Source organism: Panthera uncia, chromosome A2 (assembly GCF_023721935.1).
Source record: "Panthera uncia isolate 11264 chromosome A2, Puncia_PCG_1.0, whole genome shotgun sequence".
Classification (NCBI taxonomy): Eukaryota; Metazoa; Chordata; class Mammalia; order Carnivora; family Felidae; genus Panthera; species Panthera uncia.
In genome coordinates, this window is record NC_064816.1 from 75,747,825 (window position 1) to 75,770,551 (window position 22,727).

The window sequence follows — 22,727 nt, forward strand, 5'->3', positions numbered from 1 at the left end:
CTTCCGATTCTGTGTCTCCCTCTCTCTCTGCCCCTCCCCCGTTCATGCTGTGTCTCTCTCTGTCTCAAAAATAAATAAACATTTAAAAAAATTAAAAAAAAAAAAAAAAAAGAACTACCCTATGATCCAGCAATTGCACTATTAGGTATTTCCCCAAGGAATACAAAAATAAAATTCAAAGGGGTACCTGCACCCCAGTGTTCATAGCAGCATTATCAACAATAGCCAAACTATGGAGAGAGCCCAAATGTCCATTGACTGATGAATGGATAAAGAAGATGTGGTGTATATATGTACAATGGAATATTATTCAGCCTTCACAAAGAATGAAATCTCACCATTTGCAATGATGTGGATGAAGCTAGCACATATCATGCTAAGCAAAATAAGTCAGAGAAAGACAAATACTATATGATTTCACACATATGTGAAATTTAAGAAACAAAATAGATGAATGTATGGAAGGGGTGGGGGGAAGGGAAGAGAGGCAAATAAACCACAAGAAACTCTTAATGATAGAGAACAAACAGGGTTGATCGAGGGAGCTCCGTGGGAGATGAGATAGTTGGGTGATGGGTTCTAAGGAGAGCACTTGTGATGAGCACTGGGTGTTGTATGGAAGTGATGAATCACTGAATTCTCCTTAAACCAGTATTTCACAGTATGTTAACTAGAACTTAAATAAAACTTAAATTTAAGAAAATAAAAAGTTTTTGTGTCCAAAGGACACTATCAACAGAATGAAAAAGCAACCCCACAGAAGGGGAGAAAATGTTTGCAAATTATATATCTGAAGAGGGGTTAATATCCAAAATATATAGAGTTCCTACAACACAACAACAAAATAACCTGATTTAAAATGGGCAAAGAACTTGACCTTTCTTCTAAGAAGATATATTTTTTTAAATTTTTGTAACGTTTATTTTTGAGAGAGACAATGTGAGCAGGGGAGAGGCAGATAGAGAGGGAGACAGAAAATCCGAAGCAGGCTCCAGACTCTGAGCTGTCAGCAGAGAGACTGACGGGGGACTTGAACTCACAGACCGTGAGATCATGACCTGAGCTGAAGCGAGACACCCAACCGAGCCACCCAGGCGCCCCTCTTCCAAGAAGATACATTAATGACTAATAAGCTAATAATGAAAAGATGCTCAGTATTACCAATCATTAAGGAAATGCAAATCAAAATCACAATGAGATACTCTATACCCATTTGAAATGCCATTAGTTAAAAAAAAAGACAATAAAACAAGTGTTGAACATGTGGGGAAATGGGAACCCTTGTGCGCTGCTGGTAGGAATATAAGTGGTACAGTCTGTATGGAAAATGATACGGTGTCTCTTCAAAAATTAAATGTAGAATTAGCGTATGGTCCATAAATTCCATTTATGAGTATATACCCAAAAGAAGTGAAAGCAAACACTCAACAGATATTTATATGCCTATGTTTTTGAGCACTGTTCACAATAGTCAGAAGAAGGAAGCAACCAACTTTCCATTAACAAGTGAATGCATAAACAAAACATGGTACATAGATACAATGGAATATCATTCAGCCTTGACAGGAAGGAATTTGTGACACATGCTACAAGATTATAAGACCTTTATGCTAAATTAGCCAGTCACAAAAGGACAAATAACTAATTCCTCTTACATGAGGACCTAGAATGGTTAGACGTATACGCAAGGTGGAGTGCTGGTTGCCAGGAGCTGGGAGGAGGAAGAGATGGGAATAATGTTTAATGTGTGCAGAGTTTCAGTTGAGGAAGATGTAAAAGTTCTGGAGGCAGGTAGTCCTGTTTACGGCAATATGAACGTACTTCGTGCCATAGAACTGTACACTTCAAAGTGGCTAAAATGACGAGTTCGATGTTATATGTATTTTATACAATTTTTTAAAAAAGGAAGGTAAATAATAGGGCGGCTGGGTAGCTCAGTCGGTTAAGTGTCCAACTTCGGCTCAGGTCATGATCTCACGGTTCATAGGTTTGAGCCCCTGGAGCTTGCTTCGGATTCTGTGTTTCCCTCTCTCTCCGTTCTTCCCCTGCTCGTGCTGTTTCTCTCTCTCAAAAATAATAAATAAAGATTTAAAAATTTTTAAAAAAAGGAAGGTAAAGAAAGAGAACATAGGAAAAGTAGAAAACATCTTAATGTGTAGTGGGCCAGATAGAATGGCCTATTGTAACCAAATCTGCGAATATTTAATATGGCAGTGTATATGGAACTTGCATGTATATGGTGGCATCTTAAACTTTGCCATATATTGTACCACTTGTTGGCAGACTTGTTCTGCCAAGGGCCACATAGTAAATGTTTTAGGCTTTGTGGGCCGTGGAGCGTTCATAGAACGACTCACCTCCACTGTTAAAACAGTGTGAACCAGTCATACACAGTGTGTAAATGGCTGAGCGCAGCTGTTTTACAATAAAAGTATTTACAAAATCAAGTGGCCAGCCAGATAACAAAGGTTTTTGAATAAAGACAGCTCCTTCTATGATACCTGGCAGACCAATGCCTAGTCCTGAGTTAGAACTCTCTTCTCTTGGGAGGTGTTGCAGATAGCCTAGCCAGCTACATGTGTCACCCAGGAGAATCTTTAAAGACTGATAGAGCATGGCTTGTTCCAGGAATGCAAGGATGGCCAGTAGTAGAAAATCTGTTATGTAATTAATCACATTAGTGGATAAATAATCCATATGAGCACATCATTGGATACCAAACAGCATTTTATACACTTTAATATACAAAAGTATCCTGTATAGGTTAACTTAAATATGAAAAATTAAAACCCTAGTTAACTAAAACTAAAATTAATAGGTATTTCTATATTCTTATGGTCAGGAAGGCCTCTCTAAGCATAACTCCCAAGACCAAATATCTTAACAGAAAAAAATTGCAGATATGATAGGCAAAATAGATTTTGCAAGGCAAAAGATAGTACAATAAAAGTTAAAGAAAAAATTGTGTACACTTATAGATGTATCAAGAAAAGTCATGGGGGTGTCTGGCTGGCTCAGTCGGTGTAGCACATGACTCTTAAATTTCAGGGTTGTGAGTTCAGTCCTCATGTTGGATATAGAGATTACTTAAAAATCTTTTTTTAAAAAGTCATGAAAAATACATTCTAAAGTGTTAATTTAGGGGCACCTGAATGGCTCAGTCAGTTAAGTGTCCGACTTCGGCTCAGATCATGATCTCGCGGTCTGTGAGTTCAAGCCCCACGTCAGGCTCTGTGCTGACAGCTAGGAGCCTGGAGCCTGCTTCTGATCCTGTATCTCCCTCTCTCTCTTCCCCTCCCCCACTCACACTCTATCTCTAAAAATAAATGAACATTAAAAAATAATAAAGTGTTAAATTAGATTACAGGTAACCTTTCTTATGTACTGTTTAATTTTTAAGAAGCATGTATAACTTATAATCAACAAAAGTAAAGATGTTTCCATTTGGGCCAGAATAATAGGGAAGGATAAAGTGTTACTCTTTGTCTAGGCAAGAAGGTATTTAACACAGGGGAGAAATTTCTTGAGAGGCTTCAAATAAGTTTTAGTACAGATTTGTACAGATACCATGTTTAACGCTTAATGACTTGGTAGTATTTACTATTATAGCTTTTAAAACCTGTGACATAAGGGGCATCTGGGTGGCTCAACTGGTTAAGCGACCAACTCTTGGTTTTGGCTCAAATCATGATCTTGTGGTTCATGGGATCGAGCCCTGCATCAGGCTGTGTGATGACAGTGTGGAGACTGCTTGGGATTCTCTCCCCACCCTCTCTCTGCACCCACCCTCCCTCTCTCTCACTCCCTCAAAATAAATAAACATTTAAATAAATAAATAAAAATAAAAGTTGATGTGATGTTAAATGTTAATAAGTAAACATTCTTAATTTTCTTCTCTCGAGTTCTTTTCTCATTTACATTTGAAACCTATATCATTAGTTTTTCAGCTTATTTTTAAGTTTAATAAAATATATAGAATTAACACAATTTTTTACTCCACAAACTTCAGCATATAAAATTTATCTTAATGCAAAATTAAAATAATGTAAAATTAAGTAAAAAAAAATTAAAGTAAAATAAATGCTGTTTAATTTTAGAGCTATATTACAGAATTCCTGGACTGAAGTCACGGATTTAATATTGAAACCCCGTTCTGGAGGTAAGAATAAAATTCATGTTAATGAAAAAAAATAGAATATCTTGTTAGGTATTTGTGGAATTGCTTTGAATAAAAATATCTGTGTATATTAGGTAGGTATTTCAGAAATTTTAAAAATTGTTTTTGGGGCGCCTGGGTGGCTCAGTCGGTTGGGCGTCTGACCTGAGCTCAGGTCATGATCTCCCACTCTGTGAATTCCAGCCCCGTGTCAGGCTCTGTGCTGACAGCTCAGAGCCTGGAGCCTGCTTCAGATTCTGTGTCTCCCTCTCTCTCTGTCCCTCCCCCATTCATGCTCTGTCTCTCTCTGTCTCAAAAATAAATAAACGTTAAAAAAATTTTTTTTAATTGTTTTTACACTAAAATTAAAAGGATAGTTTATTTTTTCACAAATTTTATGTATATATTTGAGATTTATAATTTGTATCCTGTGTTTATTTAGCTCTTTAGTTCATCTAATATATTAATTCATAAATATATTTCTTTTGCCCCATACACTACTAAATCCCTGAACATGCAGGAATCCAAACACATCTCACTTGTGGTTAATTTGTTAAAGCATAGTGTAGTAGAAATTAAAAACTGGGCAAAAAGTGTTGAAGATTTTAGTTTGTTACTTTCCAGAAAGTACGTCTAAATTCATATCATCTAAAAAATGATTTAAATACTACTTTACAAATTATCAAAATATTTAGTCCCTTTGGGTAATTATTCATTTCCAAATTAAAGAGATAAAGTTGCCTACTTTTAAGGAGAGTTCCTATCAAATTTGCCAACACAGTAGAAAAAGAGAAAGGAGAAAAGGCTCCCTGGGTTTTGTCTTCTGTTAAATCAGCCGTGATAAGGGGACAGTAATGGACTTTCAATACTGGAGGTGGTGGGGGGACTAATATCAACGAAGCTGTTTCGTTCTGTACATTCTCCCCGTCCCACCTTCTCACCTCCTGACAGGTATTCTCAATGAGCAGAATCTGTTCAGGGTACCTGTGTTACAAAGAGCATTTTCTAATTTTGTGTTCTCTAGGAAGCGCGTTAAAGTTACGGAAATGCGTCCATTTCATAAATTGTTTTAACACAACTTTTTTTTCCCCCAGCTGAAAAGGGCTACTTGGTTAAGTGCAGGGAAGAGTGGGCGAAGACCAAAGACCCAGCTGCTGCCCTCAGAAAACTACCTGTCAAAAGGTGTGTGGAAGGGCAACTGCTGCGAGGACTTTCAAAATATGGAATGAAGAATATAGTCTCTGCATTTGGCATAGTGAGTGCTATTTGTGAAGTCAGGCAAATGACTTGAGGTGGCTTAATGCTTTTTAAATTTTACCTTTAAATATTTTACTAAATTTTAGAAGAGCGGAAGGTAAATAAGGATCCTTTGGTGATCTCGGAGACGTGTGTTACCTGAGTGATCCTTGTGTGTACCCTGAATGGTGACGAGGGAGGGTGGTGGGTGTGGGTGGCGTTGGCAACAGTTATTCACATGGAGGGCTGAGAAAAGCATGAAAGTGGTAAATACTGCCTACAAGGAAATTTAATTTAAATCCAGTATCTTGCTACTTGAGAAATTCAGAATCCATCTTAGAGTGCACTTCTTGATCATTGTCCAGCATCGGGACTGTAACCTGCCTCAGTAAGAGGTTGCACGGGAAGCGCCCAGTGATTACATTTTAGTTTGGTTTCTTCGTGGTTGTTCAGGAGTGGGTACCATCTTGGCAAGTGTGGCCTCTGCCAGTGTTCAGATGGCTGTGATCCCTAGTGGACTAAAGGTTAACTCTTAAACTTAACGTCTCATTTACTCTTCCCCTGGTAAACGAGAAAGAATTTTTACTGCATGAAGTCAGTTATCAGTTCCGTCATTCAGATTTTCTCCCTCCACGGCCATTAGCAGGAAGGAAGCACTGTTTGCTGTGTAACTAACCAATGTGTGAATTTCTAGAGTTTGAGGGCGGTGTCTTTGGTTTAGGGTGTGAGCTCCACAGGACTTGCTTTATTTGCATGAACATGTGGGAGCTGCCGCCATGGAAGCTGACCATGAGCACCCCGTAGTCGGAGGAGTTCTGTCTCTAAAATTGGTTGCCGTGCATCAGTCGCTGTTGCTATAAGCCTTTAGAGAGATGAGATTTGAGCTACGAGCTTCTTGTTCTAGGGTCACCACTGAGCAAGTGGGAGGCCTGGGAAAGTACAGTACTTTTAATATTCAGAATATGTATTTTTTTCCTTGCCTGTTTTTTATCCTTCCCTCCAGATACCAAGAAATAATCGCTTAATGTATATTCATAGCTACCAAAGCTATGTGTGGAATAACATGGTAAGCAAGAGGATAGAGGAGTACGGACTGAGACCCGTCCCGGGGGACCTCGTTCTCAAAGGAGGTAAAAAGGCAGATATCCTCCTGACTCCACCAAACTAGGGTTCGGCCATTTGACACTAGTGCTTAAAATCCAGCCTGGCCACTGCTTGGGGAGGGTGGGGGGTGTCTAGTAAGGTTAAATGGAAAGGCATTGTAAGCTCAGACGGAACACTTTGCATCTGTATCTCTAGTCAAAATATGCATACGATTTGAGTAAGCGCCTGACTCTCTTCTGGGTCTCTGGGCCTTCATTTTCTTGGCTAGAAGAAGATTTGAATGAGATGTTGTCTTTAAGTCTTTTTCTAAACTTTAATCTGGGTCCAGCAAATACTCCTCTACACTTCTGGACTTGCCTTGGCGCCTCAGCTGTTTTCCGCCAGTTTTAAAGAGTTTCTGTAAGTCAGCGCTCGACCAGAGCTCACTTCACACGCGGGCCGTGACGTAACAGACACTTAGTGCGTACTCTGTGCTGGCAATGTTCATAAAACACACAGCTGATCCCCTCTGATGCTGAGCCCCCACCTTGTGTCAGGCCTGTGTTAAGCCCTTTGCCTACCTCTTCTGGTTTAAAGCTCGCAGTATTCTGTGAAGTGTTCCCTGTGTTCTTCAGACAAGATTCACAAGATTCCACATCTGGTTAAAAAAAGAAAAGGCAGAGATTCAGAATCAAAGTCGGCCTGTTTCCAAAGTCAATGTTCTTCTGGCACACCCAGCCGCCCTTCTCCTGTCTGAAGACATAGCCTGTTCATCTACATGTATACCCAATAAATCCACTAAGGGTCCTGTTGAGAAATTTTGATTATCCTGGATTAATAGTTTTTAATCTCCTCCAATGTTGATTACATCCAGTGTGTTTTAATGTCCCATATGCCATCACATTTCATCCTCTAAACGCAGACTGATTTAAAATTATTCTTTTATTAAAATGCATCCAATGGCGATAGCTTTCTAGATAGTATTTTGTAGGGTTGTTTAAAAAGGAGAAAGCAGCTTGTTTTTTTAAAGCATTCTAAAAACATAAGGGTGCAGCTGAGAAATAAATGTTGTTTGTTTTTTTGTTTTTTGTTTTTTTGACTTTCCACTTGTTATGAATCCATGATTTTATTTCTTGGGTAGAGCAGAAAAGACAGAAAGGTACCTAACTTAATTTCCTTAAATTTTGTAGGCCACTCATCCTGTGTCAGCTTGCATATAATTTTTGAAGATCAAGCTCATGAAAATATCACCTATTTTCGTAGTTTTTCTCAATTTATCTGTGTGTCAATTTGCAGCTACAGCCACCTATGTTGATGAAGAAGATGTTAATAATTACTCCATCCATGATGTGGTAATGCCTTTGCCTGGTTTTGATGTTATCTACCCAAAGCATAAAAGTAAGTTCCCTGTCAGGGGAAAGTAGATAAAACAAAGCCTGACATGTTTAAACCACTTACCAGCCACCAAGAATAGAGAGAGGGGAAAAAATCAGTACTTTAAATATAATTTTAGAACTTTCATTTCTGTCAGACTTGAAAATGTTTAGATTTCAAACATTTATAAACTATGTTTACATATATAAAGTCTCCCTGAAAGGTATTCAAGTGGATAATTTTTTTTTATTTTTTTTAATGTTTATTTTTGAGACAGAGGGAGACAGAACACGAGTGGGGGAGGGGCAGAGACAGAGGGAGACACAGAATCCGAAGCAGGCTCCAGGCTCTGAGCTCTCAGCACAAAGCCTGATGCGGGGCTCAAACCCACGAACCATGAGATCATGACCTGACCCGAAGTCAGACGCTTAACCGACTGAGCCACCCAGGCAGGTGCCCCTCAAATGGATAATTTTTAAAAAATTTTTATTTTTAGGTAATCTCTACACCCAACATAGGGTTCGAACTTAAGTACCCCAAGTTCAAGAGTTGTATGTTCCACTAAGTCAGTCAGGCGCCCCTGGGTAATTTAAATTAAGAAACAAAATGGTGGAGGGGCTCCTGGGTGGCTCCTTCAGCTAAGGGGCTGACTTCTGCTCAGGTTATTATCTTGAGGTTTTGGGAGTTAGAGCTCCGTGTCAGACTCTGTGTGCTGGCAGCACGCAGCCTGCTTGTGATTCTCTCTCTCCCCCCACCCCCCAACCTCTCTCTCTCTCTCTGCCCCTCCCTACTCACACTGCCTTTGTCTCTTTCAAATGAGTAAAAACTTAAAAAAACAAAAAAAAGACATCTTTTCTCTCGAGGGGTCAGAATGATTATTTTGCTTATCAATGTTATATTCCTTGTAACCATACAAGTTACAGAATGCTTAGGAATTAACACCCTTCTTTGATACTCCAAATACTGACAAAAGTTAGTCATCTGCCACTTACATATTAATATAATCAGATTGCTGCGCTTCTAATTCTTATGTGAGGTTGACTTCACTGAGAGAAAGCAGAGAAAAGGAGGGGGGAATGAATAGGAGGGGGGAGGGGGAGGGGAACAGTCTGCCTACCCTATGGCACAGGGTAATGCCATTTAAGCCATAAATTCAATACAGCTTTTGACAAAGTCTGTTCCTGGAATCCTTGTGGCGAAGACAGGGGCTCGTAGACTGGATGGGCATGTGGATCGGTTACATATGCGCGCTTGGCATCCAGCAGTGCTCAATTTAGGGATCCCTCTTGTCTTATAGATACGTTGTGAGGGAGTCTTTCCTTGACCCTGGTCTACCCAATATTTTTTATGAATAACTTGAATAAGAAATCTGCAGGGCGCCTGGGTGGCTCGGTAGGTTAAGTGTCCAACTTCAACTCAGATCATGATCTCACGGTTCATGGGTTCGAGCCCCGCGTCGGGCTCTGTGCTGACAGCTCAGAGCCTATAGGCTGCTTCAGGTTCTGTGTCTCCCTCTCTCTCTGCCCCTTCCCTGCTCGTGCACTCTCTCTCTCTGTCTCAAATATAAGTAAACATTTTTTAAAAATCTGCTTATCATGTTTGCAAGTTATGTTACCCAAAACTGTTAATACTAATTGTATAAAAAGTAAATTTTTTAAAAGAACTACAGAAGGCATTTAATAGAGTTAAATATAAATTCTTACTTCTGTAAAGGTCCAGCTTGATAGTAGTCTATATAAAAAGTATCTGGAGTTCTTATTGAACATCATTCTGCTACCCTGAGGCAGATGAAGGGTTTTGTGGAGAATACAGCAATGTCAGAAGAGGGACAGTTGAAAGAACGTGTGTGTGGCCTAAAGAAGATACGGCTTAAAGGTCCAGCACTTGTGTGAACATGTGAAAAAGGGCAGTTAACCTGCTGTGTTGCAAAGCAGTGAACAGAAGTTATAAAAAGACAGATTTCAGTTTGGAATAAGGAACTTTCTAACAATTGGGGAGCCTCACAAAGACGTTACCGTAAATGGCAACCTGCAAGCAAAGGCCGGGTGACTGTCTCTCTCAGGTGTTATAAAAAAGATTCCACATCAGGGGCGAGGGTGAGCCAGATTGTTTTCCCAGGTCTCTTATTTTTATACATTTATTTATAACTGCCTTCTTCAGGAATTGGAGGCCTCTGTACATGCTCTCTTCCAACTCTGAGCATGTATAAATTATAGGTTAATAACTTCTCTTGAAATGGCCTTTTATAGTTAGCTTGAGAACCTGACACCCCAGATACTGTGGCTGCTTATGAGAGATAACTTACAAGTTGCTCAAATCTAAGCTGGAGACATCTAGTCCTAGTAGTTAATCCCTAAATTTTGATTCTAGAGAACAGGCTGGATTATAAATGAGAGGGACTAATTTTGTTAGGATGCTATGAATTTATTTGTGGTCTGGCAGAAGGTGGCTTGCTCACATGCTGCATTCCAGCTAACTTTTTGTATCTTACAGTTAGCGAAGCCTACAGGGAAATGCTCACAGCAGACAATCTGGATATTGACAACATGAGACACAAAATTCGAGATTATTCCTTATCAGGAGCCTACCGAAAGATCATTATTCGTCCTCAGAATGTCAGTTGGTGAGTGATAGTCTGGAAGGAAGTAGAACTGAATTAGAATGTGAGATTTAAAGCTTTTGCATCACATGTTTATTGTCCAGTGTTGACAACCTGGCATAGAAGCATTACTTGTTGTTACTATTATCATTATTACTTCTACTTGCATTTTTCGATCATCAGGAAACAAACGAATGTAAGTGGTTAAGTTTACATTTTATAGACCTCGCTAAATTATTGAAGATCTATGCAGAGTGGGGCGCCTGGGTGGCTCAGTGGGTTAAGTGTTTGACCTTGGCTCAGGTCATGATCACGCATTCCGTGGGTTTAAACCCAGCGTCAGGCTCAGAGCCTAGAGCCTGCTTCAGATTCTATGTCTCCCTCTCTCTCTGCCCCTCCCCTGCTTGCACACATGCACGCGCTTGTGAGATCTCTCTCTCTCTCTCTCTCAAAAATAAAAATAAACGTTAATAAAAAGGAAGAAGGGGCACCTGGGTGGCTCAGTCAATTAAGTGTCTGACTTCAGCTCAGGTCATGATCTCATGGTTCGTGAGTCTGAGCCCGCGTCAGGCTTTAAAAAAAAAAAAAAGGAAGAAACATTTAAACTTTTTCCCTACTTTGAAAAAACTAAGAATTGCTTATAAAGCTATCCCTGAGCAAGCTACCTTTATTCCGAATTAGCTGTGAGTTTCAAACACTGATCTGTTTGTTTTAATATGTTCTGAAGAAAAAAACATACATGTATTAACTCATTTAAAATATTTCAGTATATTTATTTGATAATTTTCTAAAACTCAATTCTGTTTGATAATTTTAAAAACTAAATCCTGAATTAGTTGTCCATTGCCGGGAGATTCTCTCTCTTCCCTGTCTCCATCTCTGGGTTGTGGGATGAGGTTGGCCAGGTTGGATTTCGTCTTCCCCACCCCAGAGAGCTGTTTCTGGTGAGTAACACGGTGCTGTTAGAAGTGATAACCACCGTGGAGAAGATACAAATGCCATTACTAATTCACATCTTCACCAAGTGAAGTTTCCACCTACATAGAAAAAGAATTTCCATCCTAAGGAAGCATTTTATATTTTTTTTAACGTAGTCTGGCATCATTTCTCATCTTGTTGTATGATCATACAAAAGCAATACTTACATGTAAAATCTGGCCCTGTTCTGTTATTGAACAACTTCCCCTTAGAATTCCTTACACAGGCCTGTGTGTTTTTTCCTTTCTAAGAAAATGGTGATGAGCAGTTTTAGTTCCTTTCATAGAAGTTTGCATTCACACTTTATTTGTGTGTTTTGAAGGGAAGTCGTTGCATATGATGATCCCAAAATTCCACTCTTCAACACAGATGTGGACAACCTAGAAGGGAAACCACCACCGGTGTTTGCTTCTGGTAAGTTTACTCAGCCGTCAGCCCTGTGTCAACTTTGAAACGTTTTCTCAGACGAAAACATAAATTAAACCGCCACCTTCCACCTGCCCAGTGATTGCTATTTTGTGTTTTGTCATCTTGGTTTCGTGGTTATAGCTTGATGTCAGGTGATTAGAACAACAGATTTCACTGAAAATGAATGAACATTATGGTATTAGGTGGTTGAATATTTCCTCCCCCACTGAGTGAACAAAGGTGAGGGAATATCCAGGAACAGAGTTTAAAACATGAAATCTGCATTGTCATTGTCAACTTCTGGCTGCCATTCCCTCGTCTGTTTCCACCCTGTACCCTTCTTGAAGGTTCCAAGTAGAATTACTGTCGGGATTCGGCTGGATCATATACTTCTGATCTCACTTCTACATTTTATTCTCTGAGGCCCCACGGGAGGTGGTGCCTGCAGAAGAGCCCAGTTCTTTCCTCTCTGTAGCGATTATATGACTCGCCCCAGTCTCTCTGCAGCTGCCTTCCTTTTCTGACCGTTCTCTTCTTTCTTGCCTGGCAGAAGGCAAATACAGAGCTCTGAAGATGGATTTTTCTCTTCCTCCTTCTACCTACGCTACCATGGCCATTCGCGAAGTGCTAAAAATGGATACCAGCATCAAGAACCAGACCCAGCTGAACACCACCTGGCTCCGCTGAGTCCTTTTTCCCCAGACGAGAACATGCAGACGGGTGTTTGCTGGCTTCTTGTTCATTTTTGTCTTAGTACAGACCATAGGTGTATTTTAGATCTTTGTAGCTAAAGATTATTTGTATTTTTTCAAGTTTTTATTAGCTTAATTTGCAATATTTGTACACATAATACAAATCCTGAGGATCCTAATTCTAGCTCAGAGAATATAAATTGATCAGAATATATTTCAGGTGCTTAAATCATAGTAAAACATCAGCTTTATTTGGCTTTATGATAATTTAAAAGGACTTTCGGTTTAAACTTGCAATTTTAAGTTTCGCTTCATTCTTAAAGGACGACATGAATTTTTCATGTAGCCATGAATGGAGTATGCAGCAATGCATTTTTAAGAGAAAATGCAGCAAAGCAAATCTTGACTATGGATAAATAGACTGCCCCCACCCCGCCTATAAGTACAGTACTCATGCTTATTTAAATGATGATAAAACATGTCCAGGTTATAGATGCAAAAGTGGCTGTCATCATCTAACTCCCATGCCAGGTTTAGGTAAGTGTGGATAGATCTTTTAGTTGCAGTAGCTTTTGCATTTATATTATCGTTGCCTTGTAGGACAGTTGCGTGATAGGACCTTTTTTCTCAGTGTAAACATGTGTCGCTATTTTTATTAGTCAAGGTGTGATTTTTACTCTAGGTGCCTTTTATGTTCAGAATGCTTTCCACTGGACTGGTATTTGTCCACAAGTAAATGACAGCAGAGAAGAAAACTTTAAACCTTTACAAAAGGGCTCCTCCGATCAGCAGCCTCACCCTTTGTCACCTTCGGCTTGGGTATTTCCGTTTCTGGCATTGTGCAAAACTTTTCTCTGGTGTGAAAGGCTGACTATGCCTTGCCAAGGATGTGTGACATAATTGCACCAGTTTTTATTTTCTACCATTTCTAGAACAAAATATAATAAATATTTTTTAAAACTCCTTTCTAGTTATGGGTGGTTTTTTTTTAAGTTTATTTATTTATTTTGAGAGAGAGAAAGCACAAGCAGGTGAGGGGCAGAGAGAGAGAAAGAATTCTGAGCAGGCTCCACACTGTCAGCACAGAGCCCAACGAAGGGCTCAAACTCATGAACTGTGAGATCATGACCTGAGCCAAAGTCGGATGCTTAACCGACTGAGCCACCGAGGCGCTCCCTGTATTAGTTATGTTAATAAGTTAAATAAGTTATCTAAAACTGAGTGCAGATGAGAACCTTGGCCCAGACTGAGGGCAAGGCAATAAGTGATTGAGGGATCCTCAGAGATGGTGTCGACACAAAGGTGTGTGTCATGATCAGGTGTGAGATGTCATGAAAATCATACAGTTGAGTGTCCGACTGTACGACTCTTGGACAATGATGGACTGGATTCAAGGTTATTCTTACAATAACACCCCTCACTTGCTTTCCAGTGTGCTTTCTGGAGAGAAGAATGGAGAAGACCTTCTGTACCAGGGAGCATCACGCCATAGCTGTGTGGGTGACATTTGTCCCGTATCTGGTACTGGACAGTTGAGGACTGTTTTTCAGCCCTTGTGTTTTAATGGCATCCATCACACTACAGAGGTGGAAAAATATTAGAAATGTCATGGTAAATAGCCCTTTTAGCTGGCTGGTTTCTAAAGAATCTCTTACCCTACAAAAGCCAAATATATTAAATGTGTATTGGACTGTTTGTAGTTTCCAGTGCTCCCGAGTTATTTTCCTTCATCAGACTGATTAGTGAACATGCTTATTAAGGAGACCTAACTCTGCCTAATGCAAGTACAATCAGTAGTTCTGCCATTATAAATTTACGTTACCAGGAAAAAAAAAAAAAGTCCAAACTCAGAAATGTTCTCTTCATCTGAGAATACTTAGAGCTGTATAGGTTGAGTTCATTTTCCCCTGGCATTAGCCAACTAACAGTTTGTGCATGTTTCCTCTTAAATACCAGCTGGAAGATAGTGAGTCAGGCAGAGTCTTAGAGCCATTTTTTTTTTTTTAATGTTTTAGTTTTGGGAGCATGCAAGCAGGGAGGAGGGTACAGAGGATCTCAAGTGGGCTCTGTGCTGACAGCAGCGAGCCTGATGTGGGGCTCGAACTCACAAACTGTGAGAACATGACCTGAGCCGGTCAGACACTCAACCGACTGAGCCACCCAGGTGCCCCTCTTAGAGCTGTTTTGAGACTCTAGGATACTATCTAACTCCAGGAATCAATCATTGCCTTAGCAGAGATGTCAGGACATTTTATTGTTAACAAAGGGGGGGATATTTCTCTGAGGCAAGTTTACAAGCCTGAAAACAGCCTCATCCCTAACTACACCTTCGTTTGTAAGTTTTTGGCTAAAAGAAATAACAAAAGACCGTTATTTTTTTTATTATGATATAAACTCAGCACTATTTACTAATGGAAAAGTAAGCTAAATAGTCATACTATCAACTGATTTTATTCATGGTTTTATGTTGTAGAGGATAACTAGACAGTCATTACACAAATTGAAAAAAATATTTCCTGGTTGAGTCCAACCAAAAAATGAGCAGCACCTACAGTAGCACATTGGTACTTCAACCTTTGCCAGTTGTGGGGCTCCTTGGTGGCTGAGTCAGTTGAGCCTCCAACTTCGGCTCAGGTCACGATCTCACAGTCTGTGAGTTCGAGCCCCGTGTCAGGCTCTGTGCTGACAGCTCAGAGCCCGGAGCCTGCTTCGGATTCTGTGTCTCCCTCTCTCTCTGACCCTCCCCCATTCATGCTGTCTCTCTCTCTCTCTCTCTCTTTCTTTCTCTCTCTCTCTCTCAAAAATAAACATTAAAAGAAAAAAAAATTTTAAACCTTTACCAGTTGTGCCAGCAACACATATTAGCACAAACTGGTCTTTGTCCTGGAATGCTCTTTGTGGCCAATTTTGCACTAAAAAAATAAGGATCTTTGTGGTACACAATAGAATATTTATATGTGTGTGTGTACGCGCACGTGTGTGTGCGCAGCCTCTACTGATGTGTGTATATGTCGTATTTTGAAATAAAAACAGTGTATCCGTGTCATTACCACACATGACGAGAGCTCAATGGAAGAACTCAGAGCTAGGAATGGCCGGGTTTTGCCCTTCATTAACTGAAGAGTACATAGCAGAGGATAACTTCATAGTTTTCTTTGTTTGGTGAAATCTGCTCTCCTACTTAATGGGGTCATATTCCTGTAGGCTAAAACTTCTCAGTTTGGGAACTTGCAAAATCTGAGGAAAAAGTATGGATGTTGTTTCCAGGGGAAGGAAAGAAGACAAGTGTATACACATACACACACCCCTAACATACATAAAATACGTAAATAACTTTTTTATTTTAATATTTGTTGTTTTTTGTTTTTTGTTGTTTTTTTTTTTTGAGAGAGCGTGTGTAAGCAGGGGAGGGCCAGAGATGGAGAAAGAGAATCCCAAGAAGGCTCTGCACTGTCAGCGCAGAGCCCGACACGGGGCTCGATCTCAGGAACCGTGAGACCATGACCTGAGCCAAAATCAAGAGACACTTAACTAACTGAGCCACCCAGGTGCCCCGATAACTTTTCTTTTTAATGTCTTGTTCATTTTTGAGAGAGTGCCGTGTGCAAGCAGGGGAGGGGGACAAAGGATCTGAAGCTGTCAGCACAGAGCCCAACGCAGGGCTCGAACTCACAAACTGTGAGGTCATGACCCGAGTTGAAGTTGGAGACTTGCCTGAGCCACCCAGGCACTCCTAGGTATGCTAACTTTTTATACAATTTTATGGGCTCTAGTGTTTTCAAATGAGACCCCCCCCCCCTACTCTAAGTTAGTGCTGTCCAAACTTTAATGTGCATGGGAATCCCCTGGCGGTCTTGTTACGCTGTGGAACGTACTTCAGGAACTCCAGGTGGAGTCAGAAATACTTTGCATTTCTAACAAGCTCGCAAAGGGTCCTATGCTGCTCGTCTGCACACCACCCTTGGGGAAGCAAGGCTCACACCTGCAGTGGCCGGTGCAGCAGCCACCAGCCACACATGCTTAATTTAAATGTGAGCTAACTAACATGTAAAATTCAGCTTTCCGGTCGCACTAGCCGTAGTCCAGCTGCTCCATTGCTGTGTGTGTGGGTGGCAGCTGCTGTGCTGGATGGCACTTAGGTAACCAGTCCGTCATCCAGACACAGGAATCCATGTTGGTCAGGTGTGACACCAGCGACCCTAATGACCAAGGGCACCATGTTGAGCATGTGCAAGTGGGATGACCTTGCAGTTAGATCCGGGGCCCCTGTTGATGACTGAAGAGTTCCCACTTGACATAGATCACCCCAGGAGTGTTCCTGAAATTTGCTTCCATTTCCTGGCTTTCTCCAGGACCACCCGTGATGCTGTTTTCTCCTTTTCTGCCCTTGATTGCATTCAAACACCTTGTCCAAAGGTTTCCTTCAACCTGTCCTAAGGCTCTATGGCCTTGTTGCTCTATATGGGAAAATTATCCCCAAAAGAGTCTTAACTGCCGAAATTAAAAATGTTCCTGGGGCGCCTGGGTTGCTCAGTTGGTTAAGCGTCTGACTCGATACCAGCTCAGGTCATGATCTCGTGGTTTCATGAGTTCAAGCCCCACGTTGGGCTCTATGCTGACAGCACAGAGCCTGCTTAGAATTCTCTCTCTCTCTCTCTCTCTCTCTCTCCCTCTCCCTCTCCCTCTCCCTCTCCCTCTCCCTCCCTCCCTCCCTCTCTCCGTCTCTCTGCCCCTCCTTCACGCTGTCTCTTTCAAAATAAATAACTTTAAAATTTTTTTCAAAATGTTCCTTCTTGACTGGCACACACTGTAGCTTCTAACGGAAGCAGAACACTAAAAAGCAAGGATGGCTAGAATCCGTGTGGTTTTGATGTGTAACAGGAGTACAGTAACACGGCGTTTCCACCTGTGCTGAAGACTGGCAAGTGGCCAGCAGGTAAAAGAGGTGGCACCAGGGAACAGTGGTGGGAGAAGTTATTCAAGGCCTTCGTCTTCTAATGCATACTATCTATCTGGTCAGAAGCTCCAAATGTTTCTCCAGAGCCATGCTGCCCAATAGAAATATAATGTGTGCTAATATGTTATTTGAAATTTTCTAGTAGCCACATTAAGATAGTAAAAAGATCCATTGATAGATGAAGGGGTAAAGACACACCTACAGGGGCACCTGGGTGGCTCAGTCGGTTAAGCATCCAACTTTTGGTTTCAGCTCAGGTCACAATCTCACGGTTTGTAAGATTGAGCCCTATGTCAGGCTCTGCACAGACAGTGCGGAGCCTGCTTGGGATTCTCTCCCCCTCTCTCTGCCCCTCCCCTATGTTCTCTCTCTCTCTCAATATAAATTAATAAACATTAAAAAAAAAAAAAAGACACATACAATGGAGTATTGCTCAGCTTTAGAATGAGATCTTGCCATTTACAACAACATGGATGGACCTAGAGGGTATTATGCTAAAGTGAAATGTGTCAGACGAAAACAAATACTATATGATTTCACTTACATGTGGAATCTGAAAAGCAGAAGCAGATCCATAAATTCAGAGAATAAACTGACAGCTACCAGTGGAGGAGGGATGGGCAGAAGGAATGAAGGAGTGTGGGAGGTACAAGTTTCCAGTGTTAGGGAAGGAATAAGTCATGGGAATAAAAGGCACAATTTAGGAAATATAGTCAGTGATACTATAATAGCATTGTATGATAACACGGTAGCTACACTTGTGAGCAAAGCATAATGTATTGACTCACTCACTATGTTGTACGCCCGACACTAAAGTAACATTGTGTGTCAACTGTACTATAATTTTTAAAAAGTAAAAAGAGGGACACCTGGCTGGCTCAGTCAGTAGAGCATGTAACTCTTGATCTCAGGGTCATGGGTTCATGCCCTACATTAGGTGTGGAGATTACTTTAAAAAAAAATGTTTTTTTAAGTGGTATCAATTTATTTTTTTAATTTATTTTTTATTTTTTAAAATTTACATCCAAATTAGTTTGCATATAGTGAAACAATGATTTCAGGAGTAGATTCCTTAATGCCTCCTACGCATTTAACCCATCCTCCCTCCCACAACCTCTTCAGCAACCCTTTTTGGTCTCCATATTTGAGTCTCTTCTGTTTTGTCCCCCTCCCTGTTTTTATATTATTTTTGTTTCCCTCCCCTCAAAAATTTTTTTTAACTTTAAGAGAGACAAGGAGGTTAACTTTAATTATGTATTTTTTTAGGATCGCCTGGGTGGCTCAGTTGGCTAAGTGTCTGACTTTGGCTCAGGTCATCTGAGCAGGGTTTGAGCCCTGCATAAGGCTCTGTGCTGACAGTGCAGAATCTGCTTCGGATTCTCTTTCCCTCCCTCTCTTCCTCCCCCACTTGTACACTCTCTTGCTCTCTCAATATAAAAAATTTAAAAATAAACTTAAAATATAAATAAATAAAAGCTAAATACATGGGACCTGGCTGGCTCAGTAGAGTATGCGACTCTTGATCTCAGGGTTGAGAGTTCTAGACCACATTGGGTATAGAGATTACTTAAAAATCTTAGAGCTACATATATTCTCCTTTTTGTACTAAGTCTTCAGTACAGAAGACTTGTGTCTTTGACACTTACAACAGGCCTCAATGTGGACTAGCTCCAGTGTGAACAGTGACTACCCTATTGGATAGTGAAGTTCTAGAAAGACCCCTTTATTGCATGTCACCGGTATAATGGTACATTTGTCTTGAGTGTTAAAGTTGGAGTATGTAGGTTGGGAGTAAGGCTAGTTAAGTGTGATTTTGAAACGCTTAATAGATTATTAAGTTTTATGGGAAAGCCAGTTAAATATGATTTTAAAATGCTTAATTGATTATTAAGTTTAATAAGGATTGGAGTAAATATTTTTGCTTTGGGAGCACGTAACAAATCTGTGCTCCTTAATGGATTCTGAAATATTTCATAATGCTTGAAATTTTCCTTAAGCAGTTCCAATGACACTCTGGAGTTTTCTCTAAATCATGCGGAAGCTAATCCTTAGTGCAGCCTTGATTTACATTCTAAATTTCAAATCTGTCGAATATAAATTGAGATTTTGGGGATGAGAATGAGGATTATGTGACTGGATAACATTAACTGAGAACTCAGGATGTGTGGGAATAGTAAGGCAGTTCAGGCAGAGCTGAGATTTTTGTCTAACTTGGTTTTTTGTTTTGTTTTGTTTTGTTTGTTTTGTTTTTTTAAGTAATCTCTACACTCAACATGGGGCTCAAAGTCATGACCCTGAGATCACAAGTTGCACGTTCTTTTGACTCCCCCTTGTTTTTGTTTGTATTAATAGCTTTGTGGAGTTAAAAGTCTGTTTCCTTACTGGGCCATCCTGGCTACTTAGGGCAGGGCCTCTGTGCACTAATTAGGAGGAAGTCATAATGTGGATAACTCCAAAAGGTGAAAATCCAAAATTAGATACAGTTTAATTTTTTTTAACCGAAGTGTAGTTGACCTGCATTACTAGTTTCAAGTGTAAACCAGTGATTCATTTATGTATTTTTATATATATTACAAAGTGGTCACATTGATAAGTCTAGCTCCCATCTGTCACCATACAAAGTTGTTACATAGCTTCCCTATGGTGTTCATTGTATCCCCATGTCTTACTTATTTTATAACTAGAATTTTGTACCTTTTAATCCTCTTCCCTTTTGCCCACCCCCACGCTTATTGCTTATGCCCAGCTTATTGATGTCTCTAATTAGCTATTATGTAGGAAAAACATGCTGCATCCATTCCACAAATGTTTATTGCATCCCTAGTATATGAAAAGCACTGCGTTGCGGTGCCTGGGTGGCTCCGTTGGTTAAGTGGCCGACTCTCGATTTCAGCTGAGGTCATGATCTCCTGCTGGTAAGATCAAGTCCCGCATCGGGCTCCACTCTGAGTGTGGAGTCTGCTTGGGATTCTGTGACTCCCCCTCCCTCTCTGTCCTGCTCACCCTCTCTCTGTCTCTCAAAATAACTAAACTTAAAAAAAAAAAAAAAGAGCACTGTGTTGCTATCTTTAAGTAAACCTTGCCTTGAAGGAGCTCCTGAGTCCGTGTGTCCAGGAGTTCGTGTGCATATACCAACTAGTGTCAAGAGAAGAACATTCCCGGGGTGCCTGGGCTGGCTCAGTTGGTTAAGCCTCCAACTTCAGCTCAGGTCGTGATCTCATGGCTCGTGGGTTCGAGCCCCAGGTCGGGCTCTATGGTGACAGCTCAGGGCCTGGAGTCTGCTTTGGACTCTGTGTCTCCCTCTCTCTCTGCCCCTCCCCTGCTCGTGCTCTGTCTCTCTGTCAAAAATAAATAAATATTAAAAAGAATTTTTTTAAGAGAAAAACAGTCCAAAAGTATGGTGGGAAAGGGAAAAACCCAGCAGTATAATGAAACTGTGGAAAATAAATCACAAAGTGGGAGCTTTGTTAAGTGGATAGTCAAGATAGTGGAGAGAGTTGTTTTTCACAAGACTTTGAGGAGTTCATAACACTTAAGACATGAGTGATATATTTGTTCTGAGACCTGTAATTTCCTAATTTTAGGCTCAGCAAAGACAGATAAAGACATAACTGATGTTGCAATAGTGTTGTACAGTGACAGAGGGTAGCTAACACTTGTGGGCATAGCATAACATACAGAGAAGTGGAACCACTGTGTTGTATACCTGAAACGAACGTAACATTGACAATAACACTCAAGTTTAAAAATTAAATAGACATAATTACGCTGACCAGCTATACTTCTAAAACCAGAGAGGGGCTCCTGGCTGGCTTAGTGGCTAGAGCATGCAGTTCTTGATCTTGGGGTCATGAGTTCAAGCCCCACAGTGGGCATACAGCTTAGTTTAAAAAATAAAAAAAAAAAAAAATTAACCAGAGAATATCCATTTACGGTCCAATAAAATATTAACAGCAAAATAAAATGTTAAAGCAAGAAACTAAATGATTTTCTCTTACAGCTCATATTACTTTTTTCTTTAATGATCATTTTTGAAAGAGCGAGCAAGGGAGGGGCAAAGGATATGAAGCAAGTTCTCTCTCAGCTGACAGCAGAGAGTCCAGTGGGGCTCAAACTCATGAACCACAAGATCATGACCTGAGCCAAAGTCCAATGCCTAAACGACTGAGCCACCCAGGCGCCCCTAGCTCATAATACTTTTTTTTTTTTTAAGTTTATTTATTTTGAGAGAGACAGAGACATTGGGAGCAAGGGAAGGAAGGGCAGAGAGAGGGAGAGAGAGAATCTCAAGCAGGCTTCAGGCTGCTAGCGCAGAGCCGGAAACTGGGCTAGAGCTGATGAAACCTCGAAATAATTAATAACTTGAGCCCAAACCAAGATTCTGACACTTAACCACTGAGCCACCCAGGTGCCCCACTTTCTAAAGGGGTTTCTCATATGTATTTCTAGCCAAAACAGCTAGAAATAGCTTTACCAAAGCTAATGTTTAAGAATTCAAAATGGGGACGCCTGGGTGGCTCAGTCGGTTAAGCATCCGACTTCAGCTCAGGTCATGATCTCACAGTCCGTGAGTTCGAGCCCCGTGTTGGGCCTGGAGCCTGCTTCAGATTCTGTGTCTCCCTCTCTCTGACCCTCCCCCGTTCATGCTCTGTCTCTCTCTGTCTCAAAAATAAATAAACGTTAAAAAAAATTTTTTTAAAGAATTCAAAATATATTTTATCTTTTCAAAGACCCAGCTTTTGATTTCATTGCTTTTTCTTGGTTGTTTTCCTGTTTTTGATTTCACTGATTTCTGCTCTAATTATTATTATTTTTTCTTCGCTTGCTCTCAGCATAAATTGTTCTTCTTTCTCTAGTTTCCTAAAACGGAAGCTTAGATTGTTGACTTTAGGTGTATACATTTAATGTTATAAATGTCCTGCTAAGCACTGATTTTACTGCATTCCACAAATTTTAATAAGCTATACTTTCATTTAGCTCAAAATATGTTTGTTTTTCTTGCAACCTCTTTTTTTGACTAATATGTGATTTAGAGTCTTGTGTAATTTCCGAATATTTGGAGTTTTAAGATATCTACATTGATTTCTAGTTTAAATTCCTCTGATATGAGAATATTACTTTGTATATATTTCTTTTCTAACTTCCTTCAAGTATGTTTTATGGCCCAGTATATGGTTTATCTTGGTGAGTGGTCCACATGAGCTTGAGAAGAATGTATATTCTGCAGTTGTTGGATTAAATAGT

General features: G+C 40.3%; 1 protein-coding gene across 2 annotated transcripts in view; it reads left to right on the forward strand.

Moving 5' to 3' along the window:
* The window catches only part of PUS7 (pseudouridine synthase 7), a 54,927-nt gene extending 42,301 nt beyond the window's left edge, over positions 1 to 12,626 (forward strand). For both annotated transcript variants that reach the window (XM_049642802.1, XM_049642803.1), the window contains exons 10-16: positions 4,098 to 4,159; positions 5,251 to 5,411; positions 6,396 to 6,522; positions 7,772 to 7,873; positions 10,343 to 10,472; positions 11,749 to 11,840; positions 12,385 to 12,626. In XM_049642802.1, coding sequence (XP_049498759.1) covers positions 4,098 to 4,159; positions 5,251 to 5,411; positions 6,396 to 6,522; positions 7,772 to 7,873; positions 10,343 to 10,472; positions 11,749 to 11,840; positions 12,385 to 12,521 — 811 coding nt within the window. In that variant the 3' untranslated portion in view covers positions 12,522 to 12,626. The remainder of the gene's footprint in view (positions 1 to 4,097; positions 4,160 to 5,250; positions 5,412 to 6,395; positions 6,523 to 7,771; positions 7,874 to 10,342; positions 10,473 to 11,748; positions 11,841 to 12,384) is intronic.
* Positions 12,627 to 22,727: the final 10,101 nt, after the last annotated feature.